At 33.5% G+C, this 26,977-nt stretch overlaps 5 protein-coding genes across 6 annotated transcripts; 1 reads left to right on the top strand and 4 right to left on the bottom strand.

Annotated features, from left to right (window-relative positions):
• The first annotated feature begins 3,509 nt into the window (after positions 1-3,509).
• LOC108848526 (uncharacterized) lies at positions 3,510-5,642 on the top strand. The gene is made up of 2 exons (XM_018621915.2): positions 3,510-3,666; positions 4,116-5,642. Exon 2 carries the CDS (start codon positions 4,171-4,173, stop codon positions 5,500-5,502), a length of 1,332 nt encoding a protein of 443 aa, XP_018477417.1. The 5' UTR covers positions 3,510-3,666; positions 4,116-4,170; the 3' UTR covers positions 5,503-5,642.
• A 452-nt stretch (positions 5,643-6,094) lies between these two features.
• LOC108851395 (inositol-tetrakisphosphate 1-kinase 2-like) lies at positions 6,095-9,067 on the bottom strand. The gene is made up of 9 exons (XM_018624819.2): positions 8,488-9,067; positions 7,729-7,810; positions 7,609-7,641; positions 7,376-7,496; positions 7,195-7,287; positions 6,980-7,099; positions 6,649-6,881; positions 6,486-6,570; positions 6,095-6,396 (listed from the first exon to the last, which is right to left on the bottom strand). The coding sequence occupies exons 1-9, from the start codon at positions 8,781-8,783 to the stop codon at positions 6,302-6,304; spliced, it is 1,158 nt and encodes a 385-aa protein (XP_018480321.1). The 5' UTR covers positions 8,784-9,067; the 3' UTR covers positions 6,095-6,301.
• Positions 9,068-16,925: 7,858 nt separating this feature from the next.
• Positions 16,926-18,565, bottom strand: LOC108851499 (protein SHORT HYPOCOTYL IN WHITE LIGHT 1). The gene is made up of 4 exons (XM_018624935.2): positions 18,345-18,565; positions 18,026-18,262; positions 17,889-17,954; positions 16,926-17,322 (listed from the first exon to the last, which is right to left on the bottom strand). Exons 1-4 carry the CDS (start codon positions 18,519-18,521, stop codon positions 17,167-17,169), a joined length of 636 nt encoding a protein of 211 aa, XP_018480437.1. The 5' UTR covers positions 18,522-18,565; the 3' UTR covers positions 16,926-17,166.
• Positions 18,566-18,831: 266 nt separating this feature from the next.
• Positions 18,832-20,197, bottom strand: LOC130501310 (protein SOB FIVE-LIKE 5-like). Of its 2 annotated transcripts, XM_056996198.1 has the most exons (4): positions 19,696-20,188; positions 19,396-19,491; positions 19,232-19,295; positions 18,832-19,117 (listed from the first exon to the last, which is right to left on the bottom strand). In XM_056996198.1, the coding sequence occupies exons 1-3, from the start codon at positions 20,044-20,046 to the stop codon at positions 19,239-19,241; spliced, it is 504 nt and encodes a 167-aa protein (XP_056852178.1). In that variant the 5' UTR covers positions 20,047-20,188; the 3' UTR covers positions 18,832-19,117; positions 19,232-19,238. The 2 variants fall into 2 exon arrangements, with proteins under 2 accessions (XP_056852178.1, XP_056852177.1); XM_056996197.1 differs by lacking the exon at positions 19,232-19,295 and having other exon boundaries at positions 19,696-20,197.
• Positions 20,198-23,572: 3,375 nt separating this feature from the next.
• On the bottom strand, positions 23,573-26,183 carry LOC130501309 (endo-1,4-beta-xylanase 5-like). Its single transcript, XM_056996196.1, has 6 exons — positions 25,988-26,183; positions 25,684-25,849; positions 25,222-25,391; positions 25,055-25,153; positions 24,160-24,954; positions 23,573-24,056 (listed from the first exon to the last, which is right to left on the bottom strand). Exons 1-6 carry the CDS (start codon positions 26,162-26,164, stop codon positions 23,688-23,690), a joined length of 1,776 nt encoding a protein of 591 aa, XP_056852176.1. The 5' UTR covers positions 26,165-26,183; the 3' UTR covers positions 23,573-23,687.
• Positions 26,184-26,977: the final 794 nt, after the last annotated feature.

Here is a 26,977-nt window from a genome sequence, read left to right as displayed (position 1 = left end):
GAAATCAGTCTTATTTTTATATTTTCAAAAGTTAAAAGCTTATCATATTAGAAATTCAAGTTTTAATTTTCCTTTTTTATGTATTTACTATATTTATTAACTTTAGTTACAATTTTTATTTATTTATAAAGTAGTTTTTTAAAATAAATTAATTAAAACTGAAAACTAAAAAATGACTATCTAAAATGTTTAATTTTCATCTAAGATCTTAAAAATACTTAAATTTTATTATCTTTTATTTTTTAACATACTCAAACATAATACATGGGAAATCATATTTACTGAACCTAAAATACATCAGTATTGAAAATGAAATGTGAAAATCAACATTTCATAAGTAATATAACCTACAAAAATAGTACAAGGGTCCAAGAAAATTCTAAACTCAAATAAGGCAAAATAATTTTTGATCTACCAAAATGCAAAAAAAAAAAAAAAGGTAATCTTAGAAAAGCATTAGTATACTTTATAACCAGCTTTGGATTTCCAATTAAGCAAAAATGAAAAAGGGTAATTTTCTATTGGATTAAAACCAACATTAGTATACCTCCACTCGTTGAAGAAAACCATCGAGCCTCTCTTTCTCACTCTCTGATGTATTTAAATCAACACATTGCAAGATGCAAATGCACTTTCCCCAAATCAACCGGATCGCAAACATAAGAAACCTAAATATCATAATTGCTAAAAAAATTATAACAAGATGCATGGTAAAAACAAATAAAGAAAGGTTTGGTTGCAAGATGCAAAATCCAGTTTACCCGAATCAATCAGTTCGCAAACACGAGGAAACCTAATTATCACAATAAGATCATAACAAATATCACAATGTTTCTTGAAATCCAAACGAAAACTCATACCTGAGTTGAGGGCGCGTCTGAAAGAGTCAATCGGGTCTTTGTAGTTGGATTCTTCATAGAACCTTGATCCTTGCTCCATAAGCTCTTCTGCTAATTCTAGCGATTTGATTCCGTCTTCATCAAGCGTTCGTAGATACGTTTTCTTGTGTGGTTCATCGGAGCAGCTTCAAACCTACCTAAACATCATCCAATGTCTTTCTTAGTCTCGTCAGACGCTTCTTGAACTCAGCTTGTATATCAATCATTGCGACGAGGGCCTGTCACTGAGATCTTTAATGACAGTAATATCCCTGTATTTGAGTGCGACTTACTGATTTATTTGAAGGGTCTTTTAGTATTTATGTTTATAACGTTTAGTTAACAATTGGAAAATGTTTAAACTTTAAACCATTTGAACTTAAAAAAGAAAAAAAATTGGAAAACGTTTAAACCATTTTAACTTTAAAAAGACAATTAAACACTTATCAGGTCAGACTACTATTACACATCTATTAATAACGTACGCAATTAAGTTTAGTTAACAATTAGAAAATGTTTAAACCATTTTCTGTGTTTAAACCATTTGGAATGTAGACTTATTTGGTCCGGTCCTGGATTTTGTCAAATCCCATCTCGGTTGCTGTAATAAAATGATTGAATGTCACATTTATATCAAGTATATATGTCTAAAATAATGATACGATAAGGTGATTGTTATACTAACCAGTATAACAAAACCATCAATAAATTATACTAACCAGTATAACAAAACCTTCAATAAATTTATAATAGATAGATCAATATTATTTTTTGATGGATTTTTGGTTCGTTGAATGTATGGTTTGTCTTACTAATTAGACGGATAAATAAATATTTAGAAAAAAATATGCAAAAGATTAGACAAATATTAGCAAAAATTTAATTAAAAAACAAAATGATAACGAAATAATAAGAAGAGGCCTAAGAAAATGCATAATATGAGTTAGAGAAATTAACATGATAATTACATATATAATTCCACAAATAATTTTTATTACTAAATATACATCAGTATTCTTACATCAAATTTATAGAAACTTTACGATATTCTTTACATAATATATATTTTCATGCAATATTTATATCCGCGAATTTGTGGACAACCACTTAATTTTATATTATAAGTACTTATTTTGAATGAGTCATATACACACACTAAATCAAATTACTTGAATGGATTGAATAAAGTAACAATATATGAAAAGCAAAAGGATTTATTCCATGTTTAATTGTACTTATCAGTTTTGGTACATTTAGTTTTAAAATTTTAAATGTAAATAAACAAGTATCAAATATTACCAAGTAATTTGTAAGTATTAAAAATATAGACAAGTACTTGATTACAAGTACTTGACCGGATCAAGTACAAATACAAGCTAAAAATTCTAATACTCGCACAAGGTAAGTTAAGCAGTGAGTAGAGCAAAAAGACCAAGTATCCGACTTGCGCCCAGACCTAGTTTAGATAGCCTTCACCCAGGAGCTTTCGGGCCAAAACCCGTGGATCAAAATGGGGTTAACTATATTCTTCGCTATACTCATGTCATTTTGCGAGCACCGAGCAAAGCTCAAAAGGAACAAAATGACAGCTTCAAACCGCCTAACCGTCGCCTGGATATTCAATAGCAGACACCAATACAGGCTCCCATACCATCCACACCGACTACAGTGCCTTCCCTCTTCCCGCACAGACAGCTCCACCACCACCAGATCTACTACCTATCATTGGTATTCCAGTACCAGTGATTCTGTTTACTGGAATCATCAATTATCTATATCGGTTATCTTATCTCTCGGTTTTTAGTACTTTCCGTGGTTTGGCAATTATGTAAGGAGTGTTGGACTCTTTTACTGTGCTGAAATAAATAACAAAAAGTTAACAGTATTAAGTTACCTTATGTGTTCTTCTTACTCTTCTTTCAATCTAAATTAAAAATTAAAAACTATATGAAAGACAAATAAACTCTATCTTCTTCCCTTTTTAACTCGAAGTTGTAGTCTAAGCCAGGGCTCTAGCTTGTAAAACTAAAATTAAACCCACTTCATGGTATGGAGATTTATTGCCGATGAAAAACAATATTAGTATTTGATACAATTTAGTTTTATATCTAATTTTTATTAATAAAAAATAATTAAATTAAGCTTAGTTAGGAATTGGAAAATGTTAAAACCATCTTTTATGTTTAAAAAGAACATGTTGAACATTAAAAAAAAGAGCACATATTAGATCATCAAGTGTGTAGTTGTTCAACCAACAAATGTATATTTCTTAGACTAATGTGGTCTTAATCCGTTCTATAGTCCACTTTGACAACTTCAAGAATGACTCATACACATTAGGTTTTTAAATTGCTAGAAACATTTTCTTACAAACCATCTTAGTCAGATTAATGTGAAATAATCCTATTCTTCAGTTTATTTTATTATTTTCAGTTTCATGGTTAGAATAATATATTTTATATTATTATTAGTTAAAGTATCATGATTAGAACGAGCTATGAAAATTGAGCAAAAAAACAAACTAAGATTACATTATTATTGCAATAATTTGTTTGATATGGATAAAAAAAATTGTGAATAATTGGAAATAATTCCCCAAGAATAAATAATAAAAAATAAGGGAATAGACAATAGTCATCGCTTCACCCTCTTTGCGTTGTCTGGGCCTTACCTCTGTCCTTAACACTCTTTCCTTCTCCAAAGCTCTTCTCTTTGTTCCCTTCACTATAAACTCTCTCCGTAGATTTGTCGAAGCTCAAACTCTTTTTCTCTGTCTCCTTTCTCTCAGGTAAACTATCTCTCCAAGTCTTATCTACTCTCTTCCTCACATGACTGCAATTTGCTTTCCAGCTGTCTCTGAATCTGATTCTTCTCCTTCATTCATTCTCCTTGTTTTTTGATTATATAAATCTAAGCTGTTTTTGAGAAATGGGTTCTTGATTTAACTCCTAAAGATCAAAGCTTTAGTTGACCATGTTGTCTCCTCTACTTCTCCTACAACGTGCTCTTCTTTTGTGATTTGTCTACAAATTTTAGGGGTTTTAGGTTCTCAGTTTCAATTTGTGTACTTTGTGGTTTAGTTCTCTTAAAATTTCTACTTACTTTGCATCATGGTTGCAATAAATTGGTCTTTTACTTTTGCATGTCACAAGTTCTGTTTTTTTTCACCACTAGTTCACTTAGGTGGTGGTTACTTGTCTTGTTCTGTAAAAAGCTGTTACCTTTAAATTGTCACAGGTTGAAAGAACTATTTTGTATAGCTGTGAGAAGATTTAAGAGTGTTTGTTGAAAGATGAAGAAAACATCATCAAGCAGGAGCCAAAGAGGGAGCAGAGGTATCAAAGGGAAGCATGTCCTGCAGATATGCGTTCTGCTTGGAGTTTGCATCTGGCTAATCTACCAAGTGAAGTATTCTCATGATAAGAAGAAGGAGTTCTATGAGGCTGATGGCAAGAAGTTGTCTGATAAGGAAGATGGGTTGGTGAAGCTTGGGAGAAAAGATCTTCTCCCCGGTTATCATAACCAGGACGAGAATGAGAAGCATGTGGAAGAAGAGGAGGATGAAGAGGAGAAAGAGAGCAAGAGTAAAGCAGAGAATGGTACTCGTGAAGAGGAGGAAGAGAAGGAAGAAGATGAAGTAGCTGAGGAGGATGAAGAAGATAAGAGCAAGCTGGGAGAGGAAGTAGTTGAAGAGGATGAGGACGAAAACAAACATGAGGAAGATGAGATTGATGAACAAGATCAAAGCAAAACCGCTGGAGAGAAGGATGATGAATCGCTTGAAGAAGAGAAGGAGAAAGAGACTAATCATGCAGATGAGATTGATATGACCGTTGACGAGGCGCGCGAGGAGCATTACAAGGCTGATGATGCTTCCAGTGCGGTGTCTCATGAGTCTCGGATTCTGAACACTGAGAAGCTGAAAGAAACTTCTGATAATTCAACAGGAACAGCTCAGGAGAACAACAACTCCAACGCCACTGTAATAAGCGAGGTTGAGGAGGTTCAGAAGGAACCTATCTTGGAGAAAACAGCCACAGAAGTGAAAGATGGTGACAGTGAATCCTCCACTTCCGAAGCAAAAAGCGTGGTAACTGAACCGAGAGGTGAAACAGCAGTTAATGGCAATTCAACAGAAGCAGTTCTTGAAGCTTCAGGGTTTCTGCAGAATGAAACAAGAATCATGCAAGAACGGAGTCAAGAAGATGGTCCACGTCCTTCAGGATCCTCTGATGTACACACTGTTGTCAAACTTGAGCAGCCACGTGATGAATCTGCTGCCAACATCACTGTTTCTGCAAACATTACCAACGTAGATCCCATTCAAGATGACTCCAGGAACTCGACTTCAGAGTCTTCTGTAATTGAAAACATCTCAGGCTCGAACACAACGGAGGTGAAGGAGAATACAAGGTCTGATGGTGATGAAGAAACAGTTGAATATAAGGAAAGTTCAAACCATTTCTCCACAGCAGAGCAAACGGAAGAAGCAGATGATACTACTCCTGAAAGCACAATGTTGCAAGAAGAGAGAGAAGCTCTCACTGATACACAAACTCTGCCGGATATAAAATCAGAAGGGAATGAAGAAGATGAAGAAGAAGAAGCCATCTCAGCAGAGTAAATGAAAACTGGATAAGTTACTGTGAATGTTTTCTGCTTTTGCAGCTATGTCTTTTTCTAAGTATAAGCTTAAGAAAAGTAATCAGTGTCTGTTGTCTTTGTTAGTTCCCAAAACTGTATATTAATCTTCAACTTTGGCTACGGATTTGCTTTTACTAGTCGACAGGAAAACTAAGTTCGATATTATAACAGTGGAAGAAGAGCTCAACAATTTTGTGTAGGAAGGGAAGCGCTGACCTCATGGGATTTAATAATTTCAACATGCTCTGCAACTCTACCTAAGGCAACCATACTCATCCGAACCAAGTATAATCATTTCGGACCAAATAACAAGTATTGAATTGAACCAAACACTTAACGGCTATGAATGCAAAGTGGAGAAGTTCGAAGAGACATTGTCGGGACGAGAATAGTAGCCAACAGAGGAAAAGGTTACGGTTTTAGAGACAGGGGAAGAGTTGAAGATATCAATTTTATCGAACCGGTTTAATTAGTTTGGTTTATACTTAAACCGAAATTGGTTAAAATACAATAGCAACTTCACTATAATTTGTTCTTGTGTGTGTGTTATTTTAAAAACTCAGAAGAATCACTAATCAAAAACTTGTTATCTGATAAAAGCTTTTCCAAAAGGTGAGAGAGCTAGCTCTGTACAAATACATAATAATTAGTCATTAATTATTCTCTTTTTTTTTTCTTCACTGCTCTTACATCAGTTTAAAAACCAAACCCTCCTTAGAAGAAGAAACATCTGATACCTCTCCTATCCTCTCCTCTCCTCTCCTCTCTCCCAAAGTTTTTCATTTACAGTGTCTCTTCTTATTATGTTTGGCTTGCGCCAGATTGTGGAAGAAGTCTACAACTACTGGCTCGTAATCTGGCATCTTTCCGTAACCTGCAAAAATGGATTTTCAAAAAGTTACATTTGTCTGCTTCTCCGACATAATCATTTTCAAACTTACTCAAAGAGATTCAAATACAAACCAGGGAAGTAATTGATGTCAATAACAGAAAACACGTTCTTGCTCCCATGTTCTCTGATCATGTCTATGTTGAAAAGCCGAAGTCCCTATATCAATACAAAGCAACATGTTGAGAAAACAAAGAAACAAACTTAGAAGTGGGAAAAATGTGAAATGTTATATACCAATAAGGTTCGTAGCTCTTTCACAAGGGCTTCGAGGAAAGGCTTTGGAGGTAGCTCAGCAACACTAGGTTCCAAGTCTGCGTTATCCGCTGAAGCAGCTGCAGATGAAACCCTCGGGAATTTGAAGACGCCGTCAGCTTTGGCTTTGTCGCAGTTACTCACGTTTGGTAGAGAGAACCGTCTCACTACTTTTATGATATCACCCACCACAAAAACCTTGAACATAACTCCACCTTCATGCACCAAAACAATTGAATGAATGAAGATGCATTTTAGTATTTAAATATGACAACTTCTGTACTAAAAGTGTAATGTTAAAACTCAATAGTACCATGATTAACAAACTCTTGCAGGATTAAAGGAGGTTCAAGCTCTGCCAGCGAGCGCTTGTCATAAGCTAAGAACAACTGATGTGACTTTGCAGTTCCATCGATCCAGAGTGGCTTTGCAACTGGGAGACAAAGTTGAAGTAAGTTTAAGACCAATTATATTCTTTGCTCATACTCATCATTTATATATAAGAACATTTATGTTTGGTTGGTGTACCTAGTGGAAATTTAAGACCAGCTTCAACAACTCTATCGGCACTAGATGCTGAATCATTCAAGACAACCAATTGCTTTGGAACATAAATGCTGCCTACAAGGGATTTACCAAAGCAAAGGATTACTTACAGAGTAGTTTAAAATAAAGTTCTTGAATTGCTAAATGTCAAGAGAATTATTACCACCGCAATCTGACAGATTCAAATCTGACATGCCCTGAAGCATCGATTGTCGATTATATATACGCTTTATTGCACTTGGAGGATCAAGCACAGTCACTTCCGGGTGTTTCTGCTGGTAATCCTACAAACATAGTGAAAGCAAAACATGAGACTTTATAACAAGATACTGAGTTTGACAACAATATTAATCTAAGTGTGTGTAAGGAACCAAAAATGCAGAGAATTTTCCGAACCTCAATAACCTCTTGCCACTCTTTTCCCAGTAACTGCAAGTGCACAATCATATATAAGTCTTTAGACTTCCAGCAAATAAAGAAATTGTTCATTTGAAAGGATTCTTAGTTCCCACAAACCTTGTGCAAAACGACATCAAATGGTCCTTGGTCAGAAAGTGGACGGTTCAAATCGATGGGGACAAAGCAAATGCCTTTCCTCCTAAAACAGACACAAAAGCAGTACTGTTAGGCGCTTTGTTCAAAAACTCAACTGGAAAAATAAAAAAAGGATGAAAGCTATGGTTTGATTAGAAAGAAGCTAAAAGAAGTATTAGACCAGACATCAAACTGAAGAAAAACCTAACTATTAAACCATTTGTTTTAAGAGATTCTAGAACACAATATTATAAGCAGAATCAGTCATTGTTTAAATTAAAACACCCATGTGGCTGAAGAAGAAGGCAAAACAATCAAAAGTTTATTATATTTCTGTAGAAAGGCTAAAGTCAAACTTCAACAGAGACTAAATGATCCAAAAGGATTTATTCAAGGAATATTCCTCCCATAGAAAAAAGGTTCCTGATACCACAAGTATACTGTATACTAAGTGTAAGCAAGGACTAGATAAAAGGACAAAAACATGGGCAAATGACAAGTCATAATAGCTAGTGCCTAGTGGCTATGGTCCTCCACAACATAATCATGCAAACCAAACCAAAACAAGAGCAAGGAAACAAGAACCAAATCTAAGCTAAAATGTCAAAGTCCTAAAAATCCAACCTTTTTTGAAAATTTGAAAGGAACAGTGGTCTCAGGATAAGAAACAAAACAACTTGTTGGAAACTAAGTTAAGCACGTATGTAAAAATAGATCAATGTTCCGTCTCCGTTTCATTACCTAGCCATGTATTCAAGCTTGGGCTGCAAGAAACTCTTCATCTTCTTGGAAGTAAGAGCATACCCCACGACGAGTTTCTGCGTCTGCTGAAACAGTGGACGCTCGACATGAAACGGCGCCGTTTCGTTCACCACTTCTCCGTCGTCGCCTCCGTGGGGCAACAAGTTCTCGCCTTCTAATCGCATACCGATGTCTTCGAATCCACCACCGCAGGAGAACCCTAGATTGCACGTGATCCTCAAATCGCGCCTCAATCTGGCGGTTTCGATATCTCCGGAAGCGAGAGTCCCAAACATTTTCTGGAGTGATGGGTAAGAAGAAAAGGAGATCCTTTTTTTGTTTAAGATCCGACAAATATTAAATCTCCGGGAACAGGCTCTGCTGCTCTTACAGTTTGATAAAAGGAGCAAGAGAGAGAGAGAGATGCGCCGGACACTATACGTGTTCGGTCGAGAGTTCAGAAGCGAGAGAAAATGAGATTTGTGAGAATGTTGAGGGGAAAGATTAGACTCGGAATCAAGTATTTATAGGAGAAGATACATTGACAAAAAATAATTGCAGAGAAAAAAAAAAGGATATTTACAGTGAAATGGTTCGTTCCCAAAGCTTTGCTGATATTTATTTTTTTAGCTGCCAGAGTTTCTCCAAAACGACAATACTTTATTCTATTTCTCTATCCTTTTTCGAATTCCACCTAATTTATTGTCAATGAATTCCACGTAGCCTAAGCTCTACATAAATCCATTTTATAAAGTAGTATCAATCACATATTTTTCAAAATTTACATACATTATGTGTTAAAGTGACAAATCATATCGTTATTACAAGTAAATATCTATTCTTGTTTATTATTATTTTTAGTTAGTGTAAAATATAATTTTATTCATAATAAAATCCAACCATTTATATTCTTATGTTTAATTTATGCTTTACTTTTAAGAAAATGTATTAATTAAAGTTAAAACATCAATTTTTACTCTTTTGTATATAATAAATATTATAAAACATCAGTTTTTATACAAAAATCGTGTTACTACGACATGCAATCTCTAATTTATGATCAGCTGCAAATCTCGTAAATTGTTATTTTCTCTGTTTCACTATAAGTGTCATTTTGACTTTTTTTACAGAGATTAAAAAATTGTATTATAGATTAATATATATTTATTTAATGTATAATTAAATAAATGAAAATAATTTAAATAGAAATATATTGGTTGTTCAAAATGAAAAAAAATATTTAATGTATAAAATTACATTGTAATTGTACAATAACACTTATTTTAAAATAAAATAAAAAAATTTAAATGATATTTATTATGAAATGAGAGTATTCATTTTACTATTGTGAGACTATCAGACTAGCTAGTAAATTAGTCGCAAATCTTGATTTCATGTATGTAAAAGATTAGCGACTTGAATTATATTTTCTGCTATTTACGGTTGATCCTTATGACTAATCACATAATAGATGCAAACGAACGATAGCAACTAATTGCTTATTTATTGTTTTTTGAGCAAAATGAATTGGCTAAACATCACCTATCTGGATGATATCTTGGTTTTTATGTATCACACTAAATATATAAGTTTCATGAACTTCGTTACTTTTAATAATTAGTCCAACTGTTTAATTATAAGGGTTATTCTAACATTTTTTCTTGTTTCAAATAAGTGTTATTCTACATTTTTAATGTAATTTTCCTACACAATTTTTATTATCTTTTTAACTAATCAATAGACATTTATCTAAACTATTTTTATTTAAATAATTATGCATTAAATAAGAGTACATTAGTATATTGTATCAATTTTTTAATCTGCTTAAAGTATGTTAAAGTGATATCCCCTATATATTAAAGGAGAAGCATTTTTAAGGTTTTCCTTAAACGATTTTCACCAGAATGCATGAGAACGCTCCATTCCACGTGTCACTCTGTGAGCGATTTGAAGAAAAACGCAACATTTAATACTTAGCTTTCTTTCCTTTTTTGTTTAAATGAAAAGGAACATAACAAAAAAAAAAATTCTTCATAGCTTTGACGTCAAATGAAAAGTAAAACCAGTGTACGCGGAAACTACAGTATCAGGGTATAAACGTCACGCCTCTCTGCTGTCTCTGCAACTTGCACGAGGAAAACAGAGATCATCTCTTCCTTCGCTGTGAGATAAGTGAAGCAATATGGGATTTGGTGTTGCAGAGACTCGGGTATAATCCTTTTGCATGCATTCCATACGTGGACTGCTTTCTCTGACTGGTTATCTGTGTGTGGGGCGTCTAACGGATAGAAGCGGGCGGTTGAAATTTAACTGCTTCTCTTCCATCGTCAAGCTCACCATTAAAATAGAGATCAGTTGTTTCTGCAATAACCATGCATATTCATCGTTATACCAAGAAACTAAGGATACATAAGCTTTCTTCTTGACAGTTTATCAAGATTTGGTTCCTTTGTCAAAGAGTTAGTACCCCACAAAACGTATATGGTGAGAGCCCATCAATAATTAATCTAGAATTTTTTTTGTTTCTTTCCCAATCAAAATCTACCGTAAATACAGATGTACACATACACAGATACATATAGATTGAGTTTCGTTTTGAAGAAACAGAGGAAGAAAGACGGAGAAGACGAGGCAGAGAAAAGAGTATACACATTGATCGATATAGGAGAGAGAGAGAGGGAGGATAGAGATAGAGATACCTCATACCAAGTGAGAAAACGCGATGTTGAAGAGACAGAGAGAAGAAGAGGTGGTTACTAGAGAAGATGATTGATTTTGGGAGAGAAGACGATAATAATAGTAATGAACCAACGTAGTGAAAAAGAAAGGAATCTATATGTATATGAGCTCTGTCATATTCTTTTTTCACTTTAGTCCGCGTCATTTTTTAAATTCATACTAAATCGCTCAAACAATAATATCAAGCATCTGGACTGAGAGAAATAAACGACTACATGATGGTGAAGCTCGAACTCCAGCAGCTATTTTCAAAATCATTGACCACTTCATAAGGGATACAATCCTGGGAAAAAAGAAACTAAAGTCCTTCACCCCACTTATGCAGCAATGGCTTCAGTTTATATAACACCGTTTCTTTAAGTTTTTTTTTGGCTCAGCTTTGTTTTGTTTTTTTGCCAAGGCTGACTCATGCATCTATTAAAAAATTTTGTAATCATTTACAAACTCTTCTCATATTAATATTAATATGATATTCACATTTTGGCAAAAAAAAACTACAATATCCTCCATACTTTTTTTGACGATATTTTTACGTGATTTTTATTCAGCTTCGAGTACTTCTGTACTTGATATAATCTCGGTGCTAAATATAATCATAGCATCTAGAAATTTTCCTTCTTCCTTGATCAGTTTCTTTATAAACCAGCAACCTTAAAGATGAAAAGAAACGAATATACAAAAATGCGATTTGAAAAGCAACTTCGACCAGTTTTTATAAACTGGTCGATGATGCAATCAGGGTAGTGAATCAGCTCAGAGGTGAAGCTCATGAGCTTAAAGAAACGAACCTGAAGCTTCTAGAAGAGATCAAGAGTCTAAAGGTTGGTATCTCACTTTTGTCCTAAACCCCTTTAAGGCTCATGAAGTTGTAAGAGATCTGTTATAGAGTTGGAGGTAATATTACGTGCCCAATTATTTATCTCTTCAACATGAATTCTTAGACTTTAAAATTATTGTAGATTATTATATCCGGTTTGTGTATGATATTTATACGAGCTGAGTTTGCAGAATCTCATGTACCAAATTATCTACAATGAATTCTATACAAGATGTATTTTTGAATTACGGTTTTGTTCGTATTTTTAAGATATGTATTTACTATATATTTATTATTTAAAATTTAATTATTTAAAATATGAAGATGATCGTCTCAAATTAATTGAAGCCACGTAATATAGAAAACAAGTTTTATGCTTGGTTCCCAAATTTTCATTAAGTAATCAAAACAAAAAAAAATGTCAAAACTCAATGCACATTCCTTATAATTTAGATTTAGGATATTTTAGAGTACCATTTCCTAAGTTATTTCCTAACTAACAAAGATGGAAACTATTAACATAATTAGTATTTCCTATATTAAAAGGGAAATATTTGAAAAATTGTAACTTCAATTTTATAATAATTAAAAAACTACATGCTTACGTGTCAATTAATTAGGTAGTCAATTACATTCAGTTAAAAAATAATTAGGTCCACATTTGATTTTTATAAGTCGCTAGATACATTCGTTGGTCAAACTATATGATATGATGATATGATATGAAATTTACGATATATGCATTTATGATTGTTCCGCTAGATATAATTATTATTTTCTTTTCTTTCTTTAAATAAAACCTACGGAATTACTATAAATGGCTAATATATATATGACAATTAATGTTTCTAATAATAAAGATTTGATAACAATTTATATCTCATCCATCATTTTTTGTTTAATTTATATTATTAAAATCAATTAAACAATCAAATTAGCTATAAAATTAAAATTTAGATTTTTTCGTATATGTTATATTTTGAATATAAAAATGACAATAAATGACTAAAACTATTAAAATTATTATGTTAAAAATTAATGATCAATAGTTTAAAACTTTTGTTATAAAAAGATACACATGATTTTAAAACCATATCAGTAAAAAGTATCATTTAATAATAAAACAAATATATATAGATTAATCTATTACCATAAAAGATTACATAAATATTTTAATTTCAAAACTTTCAATGAATTTTCAAGAAAATTTATAAATTATAAACTTATTAAATTTTTTACATTGAAAATTTTGTTATCAATGATTTAAATATTTTGTTATAAAACAATATGAATGATTATAGAACCGTATGATTATGAAGTTTTATTTAATAAATAACTACATAAAATATAATATATAAAATATACTATTCTTAAAAAAGTAGGTTGATCCATCTTAACTTATATTACACTTTTTATCAAAATAACCATCGAATTGATAAATAATGTAAAAAAACAATCTCGCACTTCCTTAAATAAAAGCTATGAAATTACCTAATATAATTAACGTATATATGAAAATTAATTATTATGAATAATGAATATTTGATAACAATTTTTGTATCTTAGTTTTTTTATTTTATAATGAATATATCAGTTTCAGATATATTAGTTATTCAGTTATTTAAAATTCTTTTACATCAATAGTGAACCTACTCGAATCCGACTCCGTATTTTGTAATACCCGAACGAGATTTAATTTTCAAACCTGAAAAACCCGATATACGAAAAACCGACGGATACCTAAATACTCATGCTTATTAAAAAGATAACAAAATCAATAATCGCATCCCGTGCAAGGCACGGGTTATTACCTAGTTTATTAAGAAATGGAAAGATTAACATAGATATCATCTTAGATAAGCATATCATCTGGATGTATACCTTGCGGTACTAATTCCATTATGGTAGCGAGTTTTTGGTTGAACCAAGGTCCGAAGAACCACGTCTTAATTCCATCTGTAACATCTTCAAAATCCGTACATAAAGAATAATAGTTCAAACGACGTATACATTTTTTTTTAGAATTTAACAGTACATAAAATTTCTAGAGAGAAAAGCTTTGCCAACCTTTTGTCGGTATGAAAGCTTTCCCCACCTGATGTTGAGCAATGTTGTTTGTTTAAGTCTATTTTTATGTTCTCTGCGTTTGTTTGTCGCAATGATATATAATTCTTTTTATATAATATTATATCGCTGACTTTTTCAGTGAAAAAGAGTTGCCATGAGTTCCATGGGGACTGCGACGGCCCCTTGAGCAGGCTCGAAGTCTAGAGTTGGGGCTGGCTATTAGGGTTCTATGGTACTCGATATTGGAAGATTTGGATAAGCTCGTTTGTTTATATAATTGTTCGCACCCGCATGCATATTTGATAGTAATCGTACGTGCCCACTACTGAATTATTTAAGAAAAAACTTTGATATCTCATATCTGTCGATTTGTTTATTGGTACACACAAAAGTTAAGAAAGCAATTAATATTTTATGATATGGAAAAGAAAATGTTGCAAAATGTCTAACAGATAACTTGAAGATCTTTTTCTGCTGGGTCAGGTCTTAGATCACATTTAATTTAAAATAATAAATTGTAAAGGTTAAGTCTATTGATTTCCAACTTATATCATATTTTAACATATATAAAGTTGTTGATAAATGTAATTTACTTTACAGGAATACATATCTATACACAACATGCGAGGGATCGGAATATGCTCTCTTTGTTAGGCAGAATAGTCTCTTTTTTCTCTCAAAGTTTAGATAGATTTAACCAAATATTAAATTACATAATCATTGCTTCATTAGTACCTAGTAAGCCTTTTTCATGTTTACAAAAAGCTAATTTAGTTGTCATTGACAATAGTGAAATATTCATGTTTTAGTATCTTGAAAAATTAATTACCATTATATATAGGTGTTACCATTAATTTGTTTTCATATACCAGTCATTTTCTATTGTGTGGTCTTTTAAAAAAAAACACTTCTATTTTGTGTTTAGATTACCAAAATACAACTTCTAATATGTTGTTTTGACCTAATACTTTAGGTAGATACATTTTTAGCATAGATTGAATGAATCATTTTTGTTTTTGTTTCCGTTTTCAACTGATATGTAAAACATGTGATTCTAGAATGCATTTGCATATGGTGCAGATAGAATACGATACTTGATGTAATAGATATGTATACATTGACATGACTTATCAGGTGCTGACGATTAACTAATTGTCGAATCATATTCATATACCGAGTTGACTATCGCTCTGGTCGGAGATATATATATGTTCATGTTTGCGAGAATATGATGTGATCGTTGCTTACAAAGTAATGCATATGCTTTTATTCTACTACATCTGACAGTTGACTTCCACATAAGAGTCTAGTTCTCTATTTTTGGTGAACGGAATAATTGTATAAGTCAAGGAGAGGAAAATAAAAACTTCTGTAGAAATATGCAGGACGACATGGAAATAATACAGTTATACTCATTCTTCTTCTTTTTTTTTGAACTTTCAGTTATACTTATTCGATTGATCGTTACTTACGAAGTAATGTATATGCGAGATGATCATCTAACATGGGTGTTGTTTCACCTAACAGGCTAACATATTTGGTCATAGTGAAATCCTCAATGTAAAGGTGAACTACTATAAATCGGGTGTATCTTCTTCTTCTTTTTTTGACTAATGTATCTTCTAATCTTCATTAAATTGTTTTTTTTATAAGAGTTTGGATTTGGGATCCAAATCGATAGTAAGTTGACGATGCTGCCCGACATATATCTCTTTCTATTCTTACAAGTTACAAGCCGATGCGTATATCTTTTTAATTGAAAATGTAACTATTTATTTTGGAAATAGAATAATATAGACAAATTTTATACAGCACCTGGTTGCATAATATATGCATCATGTTGTGTTGTCTCTGTGTAAATATGTGTACCACTAAGTGCGAATAAAAGGTACATAAGAACATCAAACTTCAAAATGCATCTTAGTGGAATTTCATACACCCACTAATCTTTTGGCATTATTGTCTACTTTTAGCCTTTATGAGTGTTTAGTTGGTTTTTGTTTTAGGTGCAACATATGCTGATGTATCGTCATTTGTAAGTGCATTAGAACATATCATCCTCTTTAAACATCAACTTTATAAACTTATCCTTTCTCTCTATCTCTCTAATCTCTATCGTTAATATTTAACAGTAAGTAATAACTAGTAACAAAACGTTCTTATAGATTTATATCTCTATCATTTCTCTCTTATGAGGTCGTCTCTCGTTCAAAAATATATGATGATTATGAGTTATACTCAAGGTTAACCAAAAAAGAAGGTCTTCAGATTACAGATTCAGATAGTGAATTCTATTATAACCGACCCGTTAGGCGTATAACACAATTGAATATATTATATTAAGCTAACAACAAATCCAATAGAAGGAGCTGGCATAGAGATCAATAGATTTGTAGTCTTGGGAGCTGGCATATAAATCAATTCGAATCTGAGCGGATTTTTTTTTATATTATCAGAGCCAAAAAAAGTAATTGTATATAGACATGTTTCATTATTTTTATACAAAACAACAAAACCACCCCTATAACCTGTAAACTCCGTGCTTCATTTGTATTCTTTTTGGACCATATGTGTAGAGTAGGGCAATTTAAGCAAACTGTATCCTGACTATACAACCATAACCCAAATATACGACCGCTAATTGAGATTTTAGTTAAATTCTAAAAAAAAAATTATAAAACGATAACGTGAAGTAACTGTCAGGGATTGAAATATGTATCGCATGCATATCTCATGGAGAGCGATGTTCGGACAAGTGACAATGAAATCGAGGGACTGTTTGCGGTAGCAAGCTTTTACTTGGTGTCGGCTGGAGTAAGGCAAATGGTATGATTCTGTATTATGGTTTTGTTTATTTGGAAAACTAAGCATACAGTGTCACCGAATCCCATTTAATTGGACAATGCTACAAACATTACATTCTTTTACTTACTAAATCATCAGACAATGCCAAAGGACATCATATACTCACTCCTTTCTGATTGTATAATCATCTGTGGTTTTATTGTCTTCCAAGAAGTCAGAAACTTGGTTTTTTGAAGCACAAAGTGAATTAATCATGACGCTGGTTGCACCCCGTTCCATGCACGGGGGTCATCAGCAAGTTCATTGATCCTGTTGTTGCGGCTTTCTTGTACGTATGCTACACCAGCCCAAAGTCCCCGTATAAGTAGAATGCTCGTAAATACAATAGTCCCAAGTGTGCAAGCTACCTGTAGTATCCCACCACAAAAATTACATTAAAACCCAATGATCCAACATGAAAAGCCAACGGCACTACTTTACTTTAAGTAACACAAATGGTTGTCTCCCTTTAAGACATAAAAAAAACTGAAGAATATGCACGGTAGCTCATTCAAGTACAGAGAATCAAGTCTTGCACCGTAAATGCAGATATGAAAAAGGATTTAATCTAAAATACATATTTATAGAATGAAATACAGAAGGGAGAGTCAAGTAATGAAAGAAGATCCAACAAAGAGAGACAGTACTTACTACTTAGTTTGAGTTAACATTTTCTATCAAATTGAACACTCTTAGCATCGAGTTTGTATTAGCCATAAAACTGGATTCAGTGCAACAACAACTCATTAACACTGCTCTTAACTAGATGCTAGCCCTCTCTATTCAAACTCATCATAGATACATGCTTCTACCATAGTCAGCGAATCCGATAACGAAGATATAGCAATCAACTATAACGCAACAAAACAATCCACTCCAGGACTAAAGCATGATAAGAAAATTGATAACGCTCCAAGTTTGAGTATATAATTACCTCGAGAAAGGCCTTCAAGATCCACAGAAATGCAAGTATAAGTACACCGTTCACTGAGAATCCCACCTATATTTGAATCTTAAATCAGATCAGAGTGATTATTCATCAGTGTAAAATCGAAAAGGGCGAGACTTTACCAGCTTGGTGGAGATGGAAACAGGCAAAACAGATCGGACGGCTTTCCTAGCTCTCTTGGAGACTTTTCTGAAGACATTCTCGACGAACCTAAGCAAAAGATCCAAGCTTCTATCTTCTTCCTCTTCATCCTCCTCCTGCTCGTCTTCGTCTTCTCCATAATCCTCATCTAACCCATACTCCGGTCTAATCTTCCTGTTCCAGCTCCGATCACCGTCCACGAAACCATCCCTCCTCCCCTGTTGAAAACCCAGAAACAGTTCAGATGTTGGATCATCGTTACATATACAAGTAAGACAAAGACAGAAGTTGGATATATACGTTGATGAAGTCGCGGGGTCGCCGGGAAGCAAAAAGAGAAGTAGAAGGAGGAGGATCAGGGGTTCTGGAGATGATTAGGGTTCCGGGAGTGGAGATGAAGAAGGAGAGAGGCGATCGTGATCGGGTTGAGAGAAGAACGAGAGAAGACGGCGATGATATTGATGCGGACAATGGCATCGTTCTTTACGAATCAGACCAGACCACTCTGTTTTTTTTTTCCTTTTTGCCTTCTCTCTGTTTTGTAATGAAATGTTTACTTCTTTAGCTTGGGCCATGTTTATATGGGCCATAATACAATCTGGCCCATTAGGTTTGGTTAATCATAAACATTGTATCCAATCCAACGTGAACCTCGTGTTAATAATTTTCTGATTTATAGAATTTATACTTTAAAAATTTGAGTTATATATTAAAGTGTTAAATTTTTTGTTTGTTTTGACTTAACAAAAATGTACATAGGAGAGAAAACTTAATAGCCAGTTAAGTTTGCTACACTATGACAAGAAAAACTGCAATTGAAGTGTTGTAAACCAAGAGTTACATAAGGGAGGCTACAAGGAAAAGCTCGTTTGTGGCGAAATTGCAAAAAAAAGAAAAAAAATCTGAACTATTGGAGATTTGAGAACCTTTCTTTGGTCGTATATCTTCATTTTGGGTTTTTTTCTATGGCATTTTTTTCCTCTAGCCCTTCCTTTCTTACTTGAATACAAGTTTCTTCTAATTTGTCCAAAATAGCTGCTCTTCATTTCGATCTTCACACTAAAAACCACCTCCTAATGAAGTATAACGTTTTAGTCAGAGTTGAATATATATATGCATACACTTGGTAAAGTAAGAAGAGTAAACAAGTAGTTAATATCTATATAATAGTATATATTTTACTTAACTGGTTATCTAGTATCTTGTCTCCATTTGCAAATAACCATATTGTTCTTGAAATGCTGCTTTGTCCTACTTGTTTGATAAACAAACACCCACAGTGAGTCTCTTGAGACAAGTCAATTGTACTCAACAGAATCTCACTGGTAGAAGAAAAGAGAGAGGGAGAAACCTGAATGTGAGTTGCCGAGAAGCCTTGCGAATAATCCAATGTACTCTCTGGAAAGGTTTGCTCTATCTTATTATCACCCGCACTTTGCTGCAAGATCTACAATAAATATACACAGTACAAACGACAAAATCAATGCCCTCTCATTTAAAAGTCTTTGTGTTTTAACACTGCTATGGATATAATACATCTACTACGAAAATAAAAATAACAAAAATGATATTGCACTCTAAAAGAAATAGTTATGAGTAATGGACTATTACACTTGGCTTTACAGAATTAATTTGAAAATAAAAGACTTACATGAGAACTAGCAGTATCATCAAGAACCGAGTTCGTTTTCTCATAATTTCTTCTTTTCTTTTCACTCTTGTTCTGTTTCTTGGGACCAACACTGTTTAACTTTTTCACAGAATCTTCCTCACAAATATTCCTTGGGCCAGAAGATGCATCTGACATCATCGACAAATCTTCTTCTTCATCTTCTTCTGGATGCACATAGTTTTGACTCCATGAATCTTTGCTTCTTCTTCCGTTTTCAAACCCATTGATGTCTTTGAAACAAGAAGAACTTGGAAAAGAAGAAACAGAATGGTCTAAGTACAAAGTCCATCCTGACTCGCATCCACTACTCCATTCTGATGAACCCAACATTTTCCTTCTTTTTTTATTGTGTTTTGTAAAAGAAAATAACTCTCTTTTTTAGGTTCTTGAGATTGAACTGTTGTGTGGAGAAAGATTTAAGAGAAAATCTGTGGGTGAAGTATCGACTTGATTTATACACATGCATCTATACCTCTCCATGTGTGATGTCCTTTGTATTTCATTGTTTAATTTTTATTCAACTGTATGGTCCTATCTTCAACAGGTACGGAGTATATCTTATTTTAACTTATTATCATCGTCTCCTACTTCTTGTGCCTATTAATTTTCAAAGCTTAGGTTGGTCTAATAATGTTGGCTCTTGTTTTGTCTTATTAGTTCAAATATATGTGAAGAAATAACTTGTAGATATGCTAATGGATAAGTCGGCGTTATTTAGGCACACTCAAGCGTTCTTCTCAAGTTCGCAACATGTGAACTCGATTTAATTTGTATATTAAATTATATTTACTTTGTTACTCTTTTCTTACAATGCCAGTATGTAACATGGGAATGACATGTAGCGTTCGTGGCCAGACGTTTCTGATTTGATCCATGTATATATAAACCAAACCTGCTCTGCTTATTTATACATTTCAGCTACATAAAAATAAATGAACGACGCATATCTAACTGCCTAGACTTAAAAATTCAATGCTTCGTTTATTTTAGTTGTCGTACTAATATAAAGTTTGCACGTGACATATCCTCCAAACCTAGCATAGAAGAGATAAACGCCCGTTAATCGTATATTAAATGTTTATCATGGCTATTTATTTAGGTTAAGTTATAGTATTAGTGAGACTAATTATAGATGGTGCATGGGTCAAAGCGACTTCGACAGACAAGTGGTGACAAAGAAGATCCGAGCGGTCTATTGACTACGCTTTTATGATACCACATGCCCTCACATTTTGTTTTCCATTTTTAATCCTTTTCGTACTAGCTTAACTAATTCTTAGCTGTCGAAAATACTCATCCTAAGTAGTAAGTAGTAATTATTTATATTTTCTCCTTTCGTGTATGTTTGGTACTTGCTATATCTGGGATGATAACTAGATATTTATATCATTATAGTATGATTAAGCTTTGAAAAATAGTAATAATTATAAAGTTTTGTACATATATCTTAATAATCTTACTATCATATACAAGTTTTAGATATTTTTATTTTATAAGAATTAATACACAGCTGGAAAAATGTGAGTACAGATATTTCATATGTTTTGGAAGTGCATCTCTGTTTTGCCACACATGTCATGTAAGTTTAAATATTGTAAGAAAAATAAGAACAAAAGTGTGTAAGTTTTAATATTGTAAGAAAGTAAGAACAAAAGTAAAATGAATTTTTTGATTGATAACAGTTTAAGGAATTCTAATAGCTAGCTAGCAAAATCAGGCATGCATGTGAGCACGTGTGCACGTAGAAAAGAAATACGCAAGGTTCAACAAATTCACACATGTGCTCACGTGCAAGAACACGCACTTCGACCAACTACACACTTTAGATGTGACACCTTCTGGTCACTTTCTCTGCAATCACTGATAATTCCTATGCTCCCGATTTCGATGTTCCTGTCCTCCATGTGTTCTCTTCGCTTTTTCACTTCCTTTCACATATGTTTGTTTGTTTTCGAATGAGTTGTATGGTTAAACATTTGTGTGTGTGTGTGACTTAGATTGAGAACAAGAAGGTAAGTTTTGTAGGAAGTTAGGAACATTAAGTTCAGGTGTGGATTAGAATACCTCTGTTTTCATATATTGAAATTTTCCTTTCATGTCTTTAGAACATCAGCAACGTGATATCCTGATGGCTCGATTTCTAATTTTACTTTTTATTATTTTATTAGTTTTTTTCCGTCTAATTTAAAACAAAAAACAAAAAGAACTAATCGTAAACCGCCACGTATCGTGGAGCCCGCAATACAGTAACGAAACTCAGGAAAGATGAATTCTTATGTTCGGACTTTATGGACTTGTAATGGCACGGAAACCAAATGAAACAATATTTTATTATTATCTTTTGAAAATTATACGCTAAGAGCATTTTTATAGGTGTAATTTTTAAGATAGTTTTAACCATATGGACCCACATTTTTGTTAAAACATTTTTCTCTCTCCTCTTATGCAAGAGGCAAGTCATTTTTAGAGTTATACCTATAAAGATGCTCTAAGGATTTGTGTAAAACTCTCAATTGCATGTGCAGCGGGGTGTCAAAATGGGTCAAATGGGTCAACCCAACCCATAACCCAAATGGGTTGACTATTAATGGATCATGGGTCAACTCAAACCATTTATTAAATGGGTTGGGTTGATCCATGACCCAATAAATTAAATGGGTTAGATGGATCAATGGTTGACCCATGAACCCAACATTTTTATAATGAATCATTTTTAAGTTCAGACCAAGTTGATCGAATTGAGACATAAGTTAAGTTAAGACCAAGTTGATCAAATTGAAAATTTTATTTTTTCCGGTTTTTTGCGGAAAATTGCGTTTTTCCGGTTTCGGCAGAAAATCACATTTTTCCGATTTTGGCAAAAAAATAGGTTTTCTGGTTTTGGCAGGAAATTGCATTTTTCTGGGTTTCGCAGAAAATTGTGTTTTCCGGTTTTGACGGGAAATTGCATTTTGGGGTCTTGGCGGAAAATTGCGTTTTTCCAATTTTGGCGGGAATTGCGTTTTTCCGGTTTTGGCGGGAAATTACGTTTTTCCGGTTTTGGCGTGAAATTGTGTTTTTCGATTTTGGCGGAAAATTGCATTTTTTGGTCTTGGCGGAAAATTGCGTTTTCCGGTTTTGGCGGGAAATTGCGTTTTTCCGTTTTTGGCGGGAAATTGTGTTTTTCCGGTTTTGGCGGGAAATTGTGTGTTTTCCGGTTTTGGCGGGAAATTGCATTTGCCGGTTTTGGCGGGAAATTGTGTTTTCCGATTTTGACGGGAAATTGCGTTTCTCCGATTTTGACGGGAAATTACGTTTTCCGGTTTGACGGATAATTGTGTTTTTCGGTTTTGGCGGGAAATTGCGTTTTCTGGTTTCGACGGGAAATTGCATTTTCCGGTTTTGGCGAGAAATTGTGTGTTTCCGGTTTTGACGGGAAATTGCGTTTTCTCGTTTTGACGGGAAATTGCGTTTTCCGGTTTTGACGGGAAATTGTATTTTTCGGTTTTGACGGGAGATTGCGTTTTCCGAATTAGACGGAAAATTGCATTTTTCCGGTTTTGGCGGGAAATTGTTTTTTTTTTACTATTTTGGTGAGAAATTGAATTTTCGGTTTTTGCGGGAAATTATGTTTTTCTGATTTTGTGAGAAAATGTAGTTTTGTGATTTTGACCATTTTTTTAATTAATAACTAAATGGGTCAGAGTTGACCCAATCCAATAGACCTATTTAACTTGTTAACTCATTAACCTATTAATCCATTAACTTGTTAACCTATCAATCCATTGGGTCAAAAATAAACAATTCATTTGGGTTAATGGGTCAACCCATGGATTATGACCTATTTTGACACCCTACATGTGCTCTTACAATGATAGTTCAATAGTAATAGTTATAATATTTTCGGTGACTCCTGAAGATGACATTATGATTCTATGAACGACTTTTCAAGTATTAATTCATTATGATAATCTTGTAAATAATTATAAATTTTAAGCATTAATCACAACTCTAACCACCTGACGCTGACCCACCTCCTTAGTTACCTCCAAGCACAAACTGGTGGACAAGTTCTTTATCTGTGGATGACTTACATTCACGTTGTAAAGTCCATGCAACAGTGAGACATCTTCCTCTTCGTTCTCGTGGTCCACCGTAAAAATATTTAGAATCTCTGAATTTTTTTGGTGCCACTCCTTGAGCAACTTGTCAATTACATCTCCTGTCTCTGTGCTGTTAAAATTCTTGTCCGCGAGTGTCAGCTTGTCAAAACCAGACACCTCAGGTCCTGCAAATATTATGATGCCTTCCACCGCAGGATGCGAGTACGCTTCCCTGAGAATCTCTTCCATGTATTTTGCCTATTATCAATTAAATTAATAAGAGAACCTTCCTTATGGCCCTATGATAATGTATATACATGCAGAAAGGCTTTCTTGTTATACAAGGTAGTTGATGACAGACCTGATTATGGCATTTAGGCATATCGAGCTCTGTAATCCATACAGGCAAACCTAGTGAGCCTAAAGTTTCCAATGCAGATCTCATGTAAGCTAAATTAGGCTGAGTTGGACTAAAGTGACCCTGAGCTCCAATTGCTCCTTTAATGTTTTCGTTTCCTTGATATGCAAGTATCTCTTCCATCTTCTCCTTCACCTTAACTGGAGCTGCATTTACCTCTTCCGGGTTCTCAATCGTGTTGTACTCGTTAACAAACAATGTCACATCAGGATCTAGCTTATAAGCAAGGTTGTAGAATCTTGACGAAGCGTTTTCACCAAGCATTTTCTCAAAGTAGTCCCAATGCAAATTCTCGTTAACCACATCCCACCCGGTTAACTTACCTTTATATCTCTTCATAACCGAATTTATCCGGTCTAGTGTCACGTTCATCAAATCTTCAGGGTCTTTTATCTTTTGCACCCAACCTGGTTGCATCTTTGGGTCGTCCCATAACACTGTATGACCTCTAACTAATATCTCATTCTCTTCTGCAAACTTCAGCATTGAATCTGCTGCCGTGTAGTTCTCCTTACCACGTACTTTCTCTGTTGTATACCATTTCATTTCATTGGTGAATGACGTGATTGGGAACCGTGACGCGAACCATTTTCTGTACCCTTCACTTTGTAGGATCCGGAAATTCATTGCACAGCCTAAGAGGAAAGATGGTTTAGTTTGTTTTATGGATATTACTGCGTCTTTTACCGCGGTGTTATTCCTATAAGTAACTTCAAATCTCACTTTGTTCTTCCTTATCTGCAACCAATACAATTTATCTAAGAGCAAAACCGCACAAGAGATCTGAAACTACAAATTATAGAACATTTGGTACCTTTAAAAAAAAAACATTTGGTACCTTTTCAATAAGTTGATCTTGTTTCAGTTTCCATTCTTCTTTGCTAAACTGTTTTAGTGACAGATTTTTTGCAGAGATCTTTGCTTCTCTGTCTTCAATCTGTTTTGGAATAAAACATGTGTAAACATAGAGAATATACGTATGAAAACACACGTATAGTGTTATACCTCGAAGAATATATCTACAGGGCCTGAAACATTTGGTACAATGCCACCTTTAAGCAAAGACCAACATCCGTGATTTGCCCTAACTTCACCTCCATGAACAAGTCTTCCATTTTCTGACTTGAACACAACTCCTACTTTCTTGTTGTTTCCTTCTCCCAGCTTCACCCAAGCTGTATTTCCATTATATATAAGAAACTATGGATGTTCAATCTAAATAAACTAACCGGTCCAAACTCAAACCGAACTGAAAAAAACTATCTGAACTTATGATCAAAGAGGTTAATTTGGATATACTTATTTCTGTATCCAGAAAACAAAACTTAAACCAGAGACTGTACACATCTACAAGAGATAAATTACACAAGAATCACTGGTTTGAAAATTGAAATAGTAACTTTCTATACAAGAAACCATGAAAAGAATGTGTAATATAAACAAGCAAATATGTTGCATGTGTGTTACCAGAGAAGCTGTAAATGATTCCTTGCTGAAGCTGAATTCTCTGTGCCATTTCTCTAATAGCTCCATTTCCATCTATCTCCCATTCTTGATCAGAGTCATCTTCAACAGAGAGGCTAAGTAGTGATAACCCTTGTTTCACACTGCTTCGTGGAGGCTTCATTACACACTTTATATATACACCATATTGAACCCATGTCGGAAATTTTGAATTTGCATTTGCAAAAATTAAAATCCCCGTTGAGATTCAAAAAAAAAAAAAAAAAAAAAATTAAAATCCCCGTTGAGATTTATCAGTTTTGATTACCTCTGTTTTGAGAGAGTGGCTAACGGAGAAAGGATCAATAGCAATCCCCGAATGCACAAGACACAAGAGGAGACAAAGCATGCTGAGGAAAATGACATTGTTGATATTCTTCATGTTCTTTTCTGTAAACATTAGAATATCCCGACAAAACTCATTTGTATAAAACTTTGCTGTCATATTCTAACGTATTTTATTCTCTTTTTTTTCCTTTAAGAAGCACCCTTCTTTTACATTGATTTAGAGCATGATTATCCCAAGATGCTTAGGGATTGTTTAGCCATTTTTTATTAATAAAAAAGAGGTAAGAGAAGAGGAAGAAAAGCATAAGTGCTTAATTAAGCGCTAAAAGTAATGTTGCTTGCACTGTACAAGAGGAAAAAAAAATATCATATTGTGTTTTTTTCTAAGCACCCCAACATAAGCAATTTAGGGATAATGATGCTCTAAGGTTCGTTACAAAGACAGGCTTAAGAATAGGCGCACCATCTTGAATTTACACATACTGTATTCTTATACTGCAATAGGCAATAGCCTAAACTTTTTAGATAAGAACAAAACTTAGATTCACTCCGGGAGTCAACTTCTACATTCATCCATCAATAGGATTTAGTTATTTAAGATTTGATATCTTTTAAAAAAAGAAATTAAATAATAAAAATCTAATGAAATAAAATTATGTATTTAGATAAATAAAAAATAGTGGTAATTATCAAAAAATGATTTTTTGAATAATATTAATAAATCTGTCGACAAATAATAAACTCTAAACCCTAAATTCTAAATATTAAACCCTAAACTCTTGGGAAAAGCCTGAACCCTTAGACAAATCATATACCCTAAACCCTTAAATTTAAATCAAACCCTAAATCATAAACTAAATCCTAAACCCTAAACTCTAAATCCTAAACCATAATATTAAACTCTAAATCCTAAACACGAAACACGAAATCCTAAACTCTTTGACAAATATTAAATCCTAAACTCCTTTTC

The sequence above is a fragment of the Raphanus sativus genome, unplaced genomic scaffold, assembly GCF_000801105.2.
Source record: "Raphanus sativus cultivar WK10039 unplaced genomic scaffold, ASM80110v3 Scaffold0160, whole genome shotgun sequence".
Lineage (NCBI taxonomy): Eukaryota > Viridiplantae > Streptophyta > Magnoliopsida > Brassicales > Brassicaceae > Raphanus > Raphanus sativus.
This window is presented reverse-complemented; position numbering and strand designations above follow the sequence as displayed.